Source organism: Amblyomma mixtum, chromosome 6 (genome assembly GCF_055824585.1).
Source record: "Amblyomma mixtum isolate Tamu chromosome 6, ASM5582458v1, whole genome shotgun sequence".
Taxonomy (NCBI): Eukaryota; Metazoa; Arthropoda; class Arachnida; order Ixodida; family Ixodidae; genus Amblyomma; species Amblyomma mixtum.
The window spans coordinates 149,864,429-149,878,525 of NC_143017.1; the positions used below are offsets into that span (position 1 = coordinate 149,864,429).

The following is a 14,097-nucleotide window of genomic DNA, read 5'->3' on the forward strand; positions in this document are numbered from 1 at the left end:
TTTCTCGTTCCGAGTTTCGTTTGTGCTGAGTCACCCGATTCAAGATGGCGGACAGCAGCCGGAGGCGTAACGTGGACGAATGGAGTGAATACGGTGGTCTGAACCCATTAACGAAGCTACAGATCGCCTCGCCGTCCCTTATATTGCGTACTAAATTCCTGCCGCGTGTATTTGCACGAACAACGCGCTTCCCACGTTTACGACTGCGTTTGCTTAACGCCTTTCCGAAAAGAAGAACGCGCCACGGCCCAATTCCCCACGTCACGTATTCTTCGGGCTGCGTGTTTGTTTCAGCTATGCTGCGTAAGCTTCTGTTTTCGGAGAGCGTGCGTTATCAGCCGCACAAACGACGAGAGTGTATCGACCGGCTTAGTTTCGCAACCATCGGGCTGCCTTTTTTGTGTTCTTCTTTCTGTGCTCGCAAGCTGCGCTCTCGCAGTCAGGCGCTTTCAAAGGTCACCGCGGTTCGGCCCTTCACTGCTGGTCGACAGTGAAGAGCGCCGCTCCGGCGAGCGCTACGGTGCAGTCCTCTAAGGGCGAGTACTGTCGAAAAGCAAGGTCAGCAGAGGGCATAGATTGTTTCGCGAAGCGCTTCGCCTCGGTTCTTTGAAGGAGAAGTAAGCAATTTCTATGGCATTCATCTGTGCGCGAACTTCTCTAATTTTACTTGTAGATGCCAGCTTCGAGTTGCGTAGCGTTATCAGCGGAGTGTTTATTATATTTATTGCAGTAATAATAACCATTCCTTTTGTGCAGTCTAAGGACTGGCTGTGAGCTACAGCGCGCGCCCCTTTCCCTTTTCGCGGAGAGGACAACGGCTGAGCCGAGGGGTTTGTTTTCCACGGCGCGCGATGCATAACCGCCGACTTGGCACACCGGGTCGTGCTCGCTTCAGCCCCTATCTGTTATTTTTCTCCCGTTATTGTTTTTTCTCGAGCCGTTTGTCGCCCGCCCGCCCCTCGCGGTTCTGCATAGCGATATCACGAGCGGGACACACCGCGTCAGGAGGAAGCCCCGTCAGCAGCAGCGCGCGACAACGACTATCCACGGCATCCTCCGCTCTCGGCTCAGCTGTTGGCTTGTTCGCTGGACGCGCACTTGGCAGAGGCTTTGCTGAGCCTAGCTTCCCCCCAACAAGGCTCTATCTCTGCTACCGTGAAGAGGAGGATGGCGGGGGAAGGGGGGGGGAAGCGACCACGTGTGAAGTCAGAACTAGAGAAGGCGATCAAGACGTATTACGAAGTGGCGTTCAAAGGTGTTATCCAGTGCATCTCTCTTTTTTACCTGACTGTCGGAAAGTCTAAAGGGGGATGGCGAGGTTCTATTGGTGAAGCGCAGGTCTTCCTCTGGTGTCTGCTACACGAATTCGTCGATGTCTCGCGAGAAGGTAAATTCTGGCGAAATTCTGATGTATCGTTTCTTTTTAAAAAGAAGGCATAGCCACCTTCGCTTCTCCCTTCTGTGTCGGTGCTTGCCCTCGCGACTGTTTTTATTTTTCCTTTTCTTGATTCTTTGTAGTGTCGCGTAAACTCTACTTGGCGAGTTTGTGCATGTTTGCGGTGGCCCTAATGCACACCGCTTCTCGACTCCATGACGTCCTGAGCGCAACGTTATTCGCCTCACATCGGCGTACGACGCTAAGCCTGACCTTCGGCGCCGCTAAGCCTAACCGCGCCCGGAACGGCGGGCAGGGCCTTGAAGCTGCAATACGCGTACTGGCGTTTTCGGTTTTGCCGAACGCTGTGGTCCTAACGATGGGAGAAAGGCGGATTTCACTTAAATACCTTTTGTTCGTTCGTTCTGGACCAACTTGTCAGATACAACGTGGTCACCTACTGTAACCTTTCGCGCTTCCCTAGGCTAGAGTTGGCTTTTTTTTCTTTTTTTTTGCCGAGGGTGGAGTCGACGACTTTGCGGACGCCTTTCAACGGCGTTTCGTCTTCGACATTTCCGCTCTGCTTTCTAAATTCGGTCAAAGCTTAACCTTCTTAGAATTTGTCGCAACCCACCGACTCGGCTCATTTCAGATGCCCGAAGCTGCGTGCGCGTCTGCGTAGCGCTCGTAGACTTCTGTAGAGAGGGCGACGAGAATCACCTTCAAGGTTTGAGTTATCAATCGCTCTTTGAGTGCAGGTGTTCGTTCCATATTTTTACCCTCCACCTTGTAACATTAGTCCCCTGTTTGGCTTCAATCCCTTATGCAGTCTTATAAAATTTCTTCCTTTTACATCATAAATTCCACCCGACAGCCCTCGAGCATCCAAGTGTCCCATGAAAATGGTGCCCAAAGTTGAGACGGGTAGGTGGCTTACTATACTAACCTTGCAACGAATGTAGGCGTCGGTGCGCATGAAGTGGACAGGGAGCAACTTTCGGTTCGCTGACGCGGGTTTCTCGCTATGTCTGGGAGGGGGTGTCGATGTTGAATGGAGGGGGGGGGGGGGGAGAGAGTGTCGATGTTAAAGCTTGCCCCATGTCGCGTCGTCCTCGCACCAAAGTCGAACGCGACCGAGCGGATGAGCCGGATGATCATGGGAGTTCCGCCGCGCAATGAACCAGCCTCCTGCCCCTTTCTCTCTCTCTCTCATCCACGCTCTCCACCGGTTCCCATTTCAGTTTCTGCTCGCTCCATCTCCGCCCGTCCGCGCGCGCCGTCGAAGATCGTGCCCCGACGGCGTACGCGAAAATTACGCGCGAACAATGAGAGCATCAACTAAGCTGCGCTTCTGATTGTCGCTTCTCTCTTGCCGCCTACGCTCGTTTCCGCGCGCTCTGGAGGTTTCTCCGCGTACAGGCTTACGAAACTAACTGTCCGACCTGTTGCTATTCTGAGCTTTTGACTGCTGCTGAGCGCGAGGGAGTCGAAAATGTTATCGATTTAGCTGCGCGTCGAGCCTTAAACGGAGCGTGTAACGCCTGCGCGGTAGAGAGAGTGTGAAGCATGGTTTTCTGCGGCCTGGAGTGATTTCTAACACGCACAGCCATTGATTGCTGCAGCGCACGGCGGTGGTCTTCGAATTCGAGGTTTTCTTTTTTTCGCCGTCATAAATCGTGCTTTTCTCTAAAGTAGTATCGGTGGGAAGAGGGAAAAAAAAAGTGTTGTGCGGTTTTCTTTCAAAACACCTTTTCGTTGGAACTGGTCTGAACAGTTGTGTCGCCTCTAATTTCGGTTGTCTGGCGGAGAAAACGCTGGTGGCGTATCGGGGTGTCTAGCTGTGACAGTATTATAGTTTGCAAGCTTCGCCTGTAGAGGAAGTCTTCCGTTGTCTGAACAACTGTCGCTTTGCCTGTAGCTATCTCGTTTTGCGGATGTACGCTTGTACCGACATTTTCGTCCCCCCTTGCCCTCTCGATATTCTTAGAAGCGGTTTCCTCAGTGATACTTGGACCACTTGCGCACATTTGCGGTGGCGCTTACCCTCGCCAGTCGCTTATTTATTTTTTGTTTTGTCTTTCATTTTGTCCTTTTGCGGCCGGTCGCTTTCTTCTTGCTCTTCACTCTTTTTTTTTTTCTTTTCTAGATATACGCGAATGGCTTTAATTCTCCAGTGGAAACCATCAGCTTGGCAGCTACGATGTGCATTTTGACCCGAAGAGGTCAGAAAGAGAGCGACCGGGTCCACTCGACCCATTTCGGCCGGATTACAAGTGACGTAATAGCCGCGGCTCCAGGGGGCTGCGGGGTAGTTGTACCACGGCTGTGTACGTGCATAGATTAACGAGGAAGCTGATGACAACGGGAGGCTGCTTACACTACATGAAGGAGGGAATGAGAGGGAGGAAGAAGGAAACGAAAGGAAGGAAGGAAGATGCGTGTCCTCGGCGCAGGGATGAGGGGAGGGAGAGAGGCGGTTGGTCGGTCGCCAGGCGTCCTATCTGCCTACGCGCGCATATACATTGAGCGCGACCCGATTCCCGCGCCGTTGAGAAGACTCGAGTCGGGAAGGAGGGTGGAAAGGCGCCCCACAGAGGAGCAAGGAAAGGAAGTCGGGCGGCTGGAAGTGCGTCATTGTGACGTCTGGAAGGTCGCGCCTGACGTGCCGTCTGGGCGGATCGAAGCTGCTGCCGCACAGCGCCAGGTGCGCGGGACGGGCGCGCTCCCGCGCTTTGCCGGGTTGTGTTGGGGAAGGGGGGCGGCACAGGGATCCACGCCGCCCACTCGCGAGGGGGAGGAGGAGGGAAAGCTGCGGTGACGGGGATGTTTACAGTGTTTCCGCCGCTTTGTGCGCCGCATCGCGCTCTTTCGAGCCACATTGTTTCGCGCGTGGCCTGGGTAGCAGGGCCGTTTGGTCGTGGCCAGGAGAAGGTTTTTCCCTCTTTTTGAATTTCGTTTCGTGCCCTACGTTTATTACCTTCTTTCTCGTTCTCATCTTTTTTTTTTTCTTGGTCGCTTTAAACGAGGGCTTCTGTTCGGAGGTATCGACGTGTTTTGACGTTTCGTTATCAAACGGCTTCGCCGCCGCCGCCGGAAGCTTTCAGGATAGCGTGCCAATGATTGGGAGATATCTTGGCCGTTCACGTTATTCGCAGAGGCTCGGCTTCTGTCTGGGGTCGTGGCGAAATGATACGGTGCTCTTGCGGGAGCGCATGTTTTCTGAAGTTGCCACCCTAGCGGTTGGTGAAAAGAAAATTGTGGCTTTATGATACCTTCGTGTCATTTTAACTAGAAATTACTAATTAAACTGCAGATAAACGGGGGATTGGGTGAGGGCCGGTGTTGGTTATCACGTTAAAGTTGAATGAATGCTGAAGAGAACTCATTATTGCTATGCAGTCCTCGCTTACTTCCGCAACATATGTGAGGGCGATACCTTTTTCGTTTAAAAAAAATTTCCTGAAACGCGTGGTCCCTTCGGTGCCTTTGAATTTTGATGCGGAGTTAAAAATAAGCTTGGTAGACTGTCCCTTTAATATTCTTCCTGCACGCTGGACTCCGACGATATCTGCAAAGTACGGGAAGGCGTACAGCAGCTCCTACTGTTCAGAGTGAAGAGAGAGAGAGAGATAGGTTTAAGCGGGACGGATTTGTGTTTCTGCCGCCCCTCGTGGGGTGTGCTTTGATAGAGCGCGCTTCGGTAATCCGCGGCTGAGTTTGAACGTCACGCTGTTCGCGGGCAGCGCTTTCCGATTGCCTCCCCCCATTTTCTCGCCCTCTCTCCACCGAGCCGCCGCCGCAGTGGGATTGACCTCGTTTGCTATCTTTGGAGAATGGAGCGCACGTGTGCGATTGAGCATCTTATGCCCGCGACCTGCGCAAAATCACTTTTGCGCGCACTGCGTATCGATCTGTTACGCAAGACGACGATGGCGATCGGGATAGCAGGTGTAGTGAAAATATAGCGCCGGCGATTACTTGTCTTGTATACATGCATGTGTACCGAGCCACTTGCTGGATTGGCGTGATATCTCGGGAATTAAGCATATTTTGGTCAAACGCTGCCCTCCCCTCGCTACAGCTGTCTTCACCGTACTTCTCAAGAAAAAAAAAAAAAACAGGCAAAATAAGAGTACTGTGCAAAGCCGCTCCGCTTCTGAGGACCGTTTCTTAGTTCGAGAGTGTTCTGCGGTTAAAAGTCGAGGGAGGGAGTACCTATACGCTCATTAATACGGCGTATGACAACATGATAAGCAAGAAACCACGGTGACCGACTCCTTGAAAGCGTCATATCGGCCTCCTCTCTTCATTATGTTGCGTACACTCTGCAGATTTTATTTCGGTTTATGGGCTTAAACGTCCCGAAGCAACTCAGGCTATGAGGGACGCCGTAGTGGAGGGCTGCGGATAATTTCGACCACCTGGGGTTCTTTAACGTGCTCTGACATCGCACAGTGCACGGGCCTCCAGCGTTTCGCCTTCATCGGCGGGATCGAACCCGCCTCTTTCGGGCCAGCAGCCGAGCACCATAACCACTGAGCCATCGCCATTACCGTTTGTTAATACCAAGTGCTCCGTCCGGCTTTATGGATCTTAGTCACATCGTATGACAGGATTGGATCTATGACACGTCGTCGTTGTTTTCTGTCCTGGTAAACCCCTTTTTTTTTGTATGATTATTGGCTTTTCTCACTCTTGGAAGTTCGGTACTCTGCTTATTTTTTTCACTCTTAACGAACGGCGTCCGCGCGATTGCTTCGAAACGTTTTTTTCTGGCACGGTATTTGTGCTTGTCGTCAGTAAAGAGTCAGCGAGCCACTTGCCTTGAAGAGTTTGCGAGGAGGGTCAAGCTTTTATTTCGGCATAAAGTTAGCAGTAGGGTTAAAACAGATGGAATCCTTGGTCCAGGATCCCATTGGCGTCTGCAGAGGCCTTGTTCCTTGCAGTCATGTTTCGCTGATCCTCGATATGAGAGCTGGCCAGTACTTCCTGCCATTGCTCCTTAGTGGATTCTGTAATTCTGGAAATTGCGTCAATTTAGACATTCCTACACCATAAATTTCTACATGCCCATGTACTGTGCGATGTCAGTGCACATTAAAGAACCCCAAGTGTTCGAAATTTCCGGACCCTTCCACTACAGCGTCCCTCATAGCCTGAGTTGCTTTGGGACGTTAAATCCCCATAAACCGTAAATCAAAGCGGAATGGGCACTTATTTCTGCATAGCAAAGGGTGGACTTTGATCGGTAGATTGAAATCGTGACAGGAGGCAGTCTGAAGTCTCCGTGGGATAGTTTCCTCCTCTCCGTTTAGGGATTTATTCGGCTTAGGCTATCTTTCTGTATTGTTTCTGTAATAGGTGGTAATTTCAGTGAATGTGTTCGGGGAGTGACCGCATTATGCCTTATTCCCTTCCGGTTCTCGGTTGACAAACATTCGAGAACAAGCGAAGGGGAATGAGGGGCTCGTTATAAATATGAAAGAAGCCAACAGCCACAGAAACCAAGGGGCACAGGGGATTTTTAATTAATTTATTTATATTGTGGTGTTGATCAATTTAGAATATTACTGAACATGTTATCGCTTAAAGGTAATTGATTAGAAAAGCAGAAGAAAAAATAAATTAATTAAAAATCCCCTGTGCCCCTTGGTTTCTGTGGCTGTTGGCTTCTTTCATATTCGAGAACAAGGCTAGTTTTCCAGGTGTGTCCTCGCCCCCCTTTGGGTACGATCGCCACGTCGAGCTGATGAGTCATGCCAGAAGCATCCCATTTTTCTCCCTTGGTTATCTTTTCACTGAGCGTACTAATCTCCAGTGACGGCCTGATATTCCCGAGAGCGGCGAGCGGTGCTCAAGGTCAGGACCGAGTATTGTGAAGGTTACAGAAATGCGCGTTCTGCTCGACCATGTGCAGTGCCGTGCCGACCACAGAGACCTATTTGTCGCTATCAGCTGGCCGGCTGTCGGGAGTTTGCGAAATTAAGGGCGTTGTTTCGTTGTACGTAGTTGCTCCACCACAGCCGCGACTGAACTGCTCGACGGAGGCGAAGTGCATTAGACGCTGGGGCCCATGTGCTGTGCGACATCAGTACAGGTTCAAGAACGTTTCCTCGGTGGTTCTTATAAATGTTGAGCCTTCCACTGCGCCGTGGCTAATAGGAGACCTTGCTTCTTTTTTTCGTTTCGTTTTCTTTTTGACTAGCCAAAGCGGTACTATGGTCCGTGAGGATTGACGTACACTGGAGCGTTCCGGATTAATTGCCGCCGCCTGCGGTTTCCGCACTTGCACCAAAATGGCATCACACGAACATTTTTGCATAACGCACCCGAAATTGATCTTTTAGGACAGTGAAATGCCATTAGTGAGCCGCACTTTCTACCTCTCATACTCTTTCGTGCAAGAAAAGATTTCAGGTTATCGCTACCGCGCTATACCTATACACGAAATTGCCGCACCCGCCAGGACAGCACACGCGCAGCTAAAACCCCCGTGGAGGGCGCTAAATGTAGGCATTCCGGTTCCGCACACCACTACTAGGTAGCGTACCATTACCACTCCTTACTGTTGAGTGAGTCTGTTAAGACGAGGCGCTCGTACCGCGCGCATGCGCAGTCAGGGTCGTTCGCTTCTCGCGCGATGGCTGCTATCGGTGCGCACAGCTCCCCGCCTCGCGTAGCAACACTTTGTCGCACATAGCGCTGCCTCCTTCCACAACGCCGCCTGCGGTGCTTCGATTATTCAGCGCTCCTTCCGTGCGTTCCTAAACCGAGCGCGCGCGCCTCGATCGCCTAGCGCGCGCATTCCGCCGCTTGTTTTCAAGGCCTCTCTCCCTATGCCTTCTGTGCGTGTGTGCCCGGCGTTGCGTTGCGTATGCGGGCTCCGTGTTTTTCCTCGCGACTCCGGGCGGCCGGCTTGGTTGGTCGGCGGGCCTGCTCAGTGAGGCATTTCGCTCTCGCTGGGGGCTAAAGGCGTAAGGCGTTCTTTTTTTTTTTTCCTTTTCCTTAACGGGCACGTTCCTGCGCGGCCGCTGCCGATTGAATGGCGCCGGGGAGGAGGCTGCGCGAGAAACGGAGGAGAGGTGACCGTGAAATGCGGCGCGCAGCTGGCCTGTCGGCACAGGTGCCTGCGATCTGTCCCGGGTCCCAGGCGCCTTTTCTTCCTTCCTCCTTCTGTCGTTCGCTTTTCTCTCCACTTCGCTTTTTATTGTTGTTATTTTCCGTTACGCTCACACGCGCTCTCTCAGGATCAGGAGAGGGAGAGAGCAGTAAATAACGCTGCCTCGGCTGGCTTCGTCTTGGAGCCGGCGCCTCCTAAGCTTGCCGCCGTTGCCGCTTGCGGCTCGAGCTGAATCGCGCGCACCTCTGCTGCGTGTACGCTGCTGCCGTTCGGCTCGTTTATTGGCGTTGGCCGCGCGCCCGCGGGACTCATTTCCTCTGCCACTTTGGCTGTGTGTGAGCGTGCATTATCGGCTGTTCGTTCCTTCTCGTCCAATGGCGTTGATTGAGCGAACGGAGGGCGTCCAGCGACACAAGGCGCTCCTACGGCGTGGCGGGCGGTCGTGGCGAAATGCGAGCGCCCTTGCCCCTGTTGGGTAGTTTTTTGGCTCCCTGTTACGGTAAACACTCAAACTACGGCGAATACACTCTGAACAGGAAGGAGTAAAAAGGGAGAAGCTGTCCTCTTGCGCATTCTCTTTAGAACAGGGAGGGCGTTAGAAGGCAGCTTACTCCATTTTCACTCCCGTATACGCGTATTCTTGTTAAGAGTGTATGGCGAGGCAAACAATGCAGTAGTAACAGTAGCAACTCGTTACCGTGTTGACTATACGAGCGCCCGGCTGTGATGAAACTACCTTTGCTCACAGGACCTAGAGGTATGGAATAAAACACGCATTTCGTGACTGGGAACCAAGTTTGTGTATAGTTTCGCCTAGGAGATGAAAACACACGGACGAATTGAAGTTTACCTGTAGATATATGCTACGGCGTTCTAATCACAGTTACAATTATGATCGAAAATGAACTTTTTATAAGCTAGAAACGGCCATGAAAGCGAAAGATATAGGTGCCACCATCACCGGCTAATTTCGCCAGGGTACTGCGTGTGTGTGCATCCATTTTTTTGTCGCGGAATTTAGAGACTATGCTACTGCGCCATTCACTTCAAAAGGGCGCAACCGTTCCTTCTCGGAGTCGACGTCTCGAGTTTGTGAAAAATGTTTTTATTTAATTTTCTCGGCCATAATAGCGTCTTTTGCTGCCGGACAGACTTATCATACCCAGAAATAGTCAGAGAATCAATTTTTACCATGCAAAATAATCGGATCAACTTGACCTCAGGGAAAAGCTACGTCGAAGAACAAACAAACAAACGAACGAACGAACGAAGCATAGTGTTCGCTCATACTTGGGACTAACCGTGAGTGCTTGCTAAAACAGCGTTCCTTTTTGCATAGCTTCGACGTGTACACGTCTCGGCCTGCTTCTGTTGCCGCCGCTAGGGGGCCGACACAAAACGGGCGCGCAAAAGGAGGGCCGCCGCGACGCACTGCGTCATTCTTCCCTTTTCTCTATTGCTCTCCCCCTCCTCTTGTATGTCGCGGTCCCGACCCCGGAGTGCAGGTGCGCGATTGCCATTCGTGAATGGTTTCGCCTTCTTTACACTACGGCTGTTTTCCAGGGCGGCCGTTTCCTCGTTCCGTTGTCGGTCGGATGAGGAGCGGATCCGGTGGCGCATGGCGGCGCGGGGCTTCCGCATGTTACGCAACACACTGCTCGCGGATTGGCGTATGGCCTTCGCTAAAAGGGCGCCACTATGTGGCGTCTCTTGCAAGTCCTTGAAATGATAGTGTTCTGTACGGTTGCTGCTCCAGGTTACAAAAGCTTGGCGTTTGTCTGCAGAGTCGGTCGCCTCTGGTGACTGCCGAGTTTAATTCGCTTGGCGTAGTGGAATGCCGTTGCTCTTAATATAGCCATCGCACCTTGAGCATCGACGTGATTTGATTTGCAAGCGGTGGCGAAAATTGCGGCGGAAGTGCCGATTACCACTTCGCGGCGTCAGATGCGACGTCAGTGACCGTCGATAGAGAATGGGGATTGGGCAGAGACAGTGCCTAGTTTCGCGTCAGTGTGGTAAGTAAAAGTATCTTGCCTGTTTTATTGCCTTGCGGAATCAAGCTGAATGGTTTTAACGTCTAGACGAAGTAGTCATCTTCGTCTTTGTTTAGATTATTGTAGACGCGAAAATAATAATGCAAACAAACGGAATAACAAAGTGTTTTAAAATTTTGAAACAGCGCGGAGGCGACAGTTGACAGGGAAGCACTTCAAACGCGCACAGCTGTCTCTCTTTGTGTGTGTCTGAAGTGTTTCTTTCGGCGACGTCGCCTTCGCCCTGTTTGCAGTTTTGAAAATGCGTGCGCATTAACAAGCTGTGCTTGCCATCCTTTTGAAATAATACAGCTGTTGTTTTATGCGTCCCCAGGAGTAGTTAGCACTAATTCTACTGCAGGGCTCGGTGGCTGTCGTGTGTAGAGGAAGCAAAAAAAAAAAAATCTGCGCGATGCTCACAGCAGGTTGATGGTCATTGGTGCAAAGTTTTTCGCAGCCAGGAGCTCTTAACCATTTTACGATGTGTAGAAAGGCACACGCGCACACAAAATGGAGCACCCAGCAAAGGGTAAGTATACCTCTTCGATACCAGGTTTTACTATTATTGTACAGTGGTGAGCAGACTTGTCTAGAGCGCTCGGGCGGTGCACTTCCTTGCAAACAAATCCAGATTTTGTGGCAGCCTCTAGGGTCCAGCTGCAACGCTTGCACGGAAGTAGCGCCAGATAGCCTCGTAAACAAAGCAGGCACGAAAACTTTGCCCTGTAATGAGGGGCTGCTCTCTAATTTCGGTTTTTGTTACCAAGTGCGCACTGCTCAAGCGCTCTATACAAGGCTGCTCACCACTGTACGCTTCCGCCTCTTCAGCGCGACTCCGAGGGCTCACTGTCTGGCAGTGTGGTTAGCTGGTTGTGTGCTACGTACTACAACCACTAGCTGTATTGCCGATACAGTGTGCTGCTCTCCTCATCTCGCTACGGAGAAGCTCCTCTCTTCGCCAGTCTTCAGCGTGAGTACCCCCCACTGAAAGCCTTGCCGTCTCTTAGCCCGGCTCGACTAGAAGAAGCGTGGTTTCTTATTAGTTATGATAGTAACTGTTTGGCACTCCTGTTTGTCTTTGACATGTCGGTCACAGAGAGTTTTGGCCTTACCGGGCATGCGTTACTGTTGCCAAGTCGCCGGCATGCCGAGATTTCGGAGATAGGTATTGTGCGGACAGCGGTGAAAATTTCTAGCGTTCATGAAGCTAGCTAGGCAGCGCCCTCTGCGCTAATATGATTTTACTTCTAAGACAGTCACGTCTGAAAGTGAACAAAGTCCTGTACTTATTTTCTCGCCCAGCGTTTTGATGTGTCGTCTTGGCGTGCGTGTTGGTCTAAACACCCTAGGAAAAAAAGTTGATTCAGCAAAACTATCAGTTCCACGTTGAGGAGTGCTGGTTTCCGTCGTGTGACTTGCCCCAATCTCCGTTGATACCTATTGCGGATTAACCTTCCGCTACTGCCGTGTGTTGACGTGATTGTGTTTCTTCAGGTCTTCCTGCTGTATTTTTGTAGGTTACCGATAGTCTGTTCGTTGTTTGCAGTGCAGACAATTTCGTTCCTGAAGATAGACGTGCCTCGGGTTGTTACCGGGCGTTTATATCCTTTGTTGATGATTTACGGCGACGTTGGTTGATCTGATCAACACCGTATTGTTTAATGTAAGCTAATAATCTTTTTGGAAAGCGCGTCTTCTGGCTTTCCTTACTGCGTGGCATCTTAGTCTGCTACATCCTGCGGCAGCATATATAAAATTTATGTCCAGTCGCCTGGCGCCGGTGTGATCGATTACGGCAAGGATCCTGCCGCGTCTCCGGATGCTCGATTAATCACGTCCTGTCCCCGTTCTTTCTCCTCGCAGTGCTGCCTACGTGTCCTTCGGGGGCCTGCTGATGCGTCTGCAGGGCGACCCCAACAACCTGCACGGCTTCGAAGTGGATAACCACGTGTACCTGCTCATGAAGAAGATCGCCTTCTGAGGGCGCCTTCCACAAGGGAGGCCTCTCCCCTTACACACTGCCTCATCACCCTTTCCCATCTCGTCACGCAAGCATTATCCATGGCTGTGTTTGCAGTTTATTAAAGATACACATCATTTGGTACTGCAACTGACGTTCTTGTCTTTTTGTTCTTCTTTGCTGATTCCCCCCTGTGGTTTATGGTTTGTGGTTCACCAAAGCGACTCGGGCTATGAGACATAAGGGCTTTGGAAATTTTGACCACCTGGGGTTCTTTAACGTGCGCTGACATCGCACAGTACACTGGCCGCTAGAATTTCGCCTCCACCGAAATTCAACCGCCGCGGCCAGAACCGGGCCCGCGTCTTTTGGGTAAGCAGCCGAGCCATAATTACTGCGCAGCAGAGTTAATTGGAGAGACATGGCAGCGGCCTTTGCCCTGCAGTGGGCGTAGTCAGCCTGGTGACGATGATGGCGCGTGAAAACGAAGTTGGTAAGCAGTTAGCAAGATAAAATTCACATTCATAGCTAAAAAAAAAAGTCAGAAACAAGAAAGAATTGTGCATCTTTTTTGTACAGTAACGCTGACGGAAGGGAATAAAAGATGGAAGGGTCAACATGGGCGTATGGTATACTCCACGAACTACACGTTCAGACGGCAAAATGCTTGTCCGCAACGCTCCAGCAGCTTGCTACGGATCGCAACAGCAGGTGCCAAAGCTGCGGCGGCCAGCAAGGCAACGAAATACTGTCTAATCCCATGAGTGCAGCTGCGCATGTTCGCATCGGCATGTTCGCATCGGCGGCTAGATGCCGCGTATGCAGTCCGGAACACGTCCAGAGCACGCTGCTGCTCAGGATTTTTATACCAGCGCTTTGCCGTCTGTGCGTGCGCATCTATGTAGTTGTAATTAGCTCTAAATAGTAAGCCCCGCTTGTATTCGTGTTGGGCGTGACCGTACAAGGTTAAAGAAGTTGGGCTTTCTGGTGCCTGGGAAATGGAAAGGTAAGCTCAGCGCCATCCAACGACGAAGTTATGTTGGCTGTTCTGCGAAGACAAAGCTACCCACTGTGAAGCTGGTAAGTACTCGGAGGGAACGGGAGGGGAGGAAGCGGTCGGATGAGGTTAGGAACGTGAAATTTCGTGCTGCATGCGTGCCTGTGTGTCGAAAGAGGAGGCAGGGAAAGACGGGAGTGAAATAGAGCGTACGCTGCGGGAGACGGGAAGAGAGCAGAGTGAGTGAGGGAGCTAAGTGAGTTATCGCATTGCTGAATTTAAGAAATAATGGCTGTGGACAGGGCATGTAGTGGGAAGGGACGATTACCGATGCTATTTCGGAGTAACGAAGTGGATTCCAAGAGAAGGCAAATGTACCCCCTTTGGCAAAAGTAACCGAGCAACAGGTGCTTGCTTCTCAAACCTATAACGGAGCATTTACGGCAGCCCTGAAGACCGAACGGTGCCATAATGTAGGGACAGGGTCTCACCTTTCTTTACACAGAATCGGAGCTTAAGGGCTGCCATGAGTGCTTCGCTACGCGGCTAAGAAACGAACCACCTGTGCCGGGATACTTTTGGCAAAGACTGTACCCGGTGATGACGTCAGGT

The 14,097-nt window shown here is 51.4% G+C and overlaps 1 protein-coding gene across 1 annotated transcript in view; it reads left to right on the top strand.

Moving 5' to 3' along the window:
- Polr2H (DNA-directed RNA polymerases I, II, and III subunit Rpb8) overlaps positions 1-12,638 on the top strand; it is a 136,942-nt gene extending 124,304 nt beyond the window's left edge. The window contains exon 4 of the mRNA XM_089549596.1: positions 12,392-12,638. Coding sequence (XP_089405722.1) covers positions 12,392-12,509 — 118 coding nt within the window. The 3' untranslated portion in view covers positions 12,510-12,638. The remainder of the gene's footprint in view (positions 1-12,391) is intronic.
- The last annotated feature ends 1,459 nt before the right edge of the window (positions 12,639-14,097 follow it).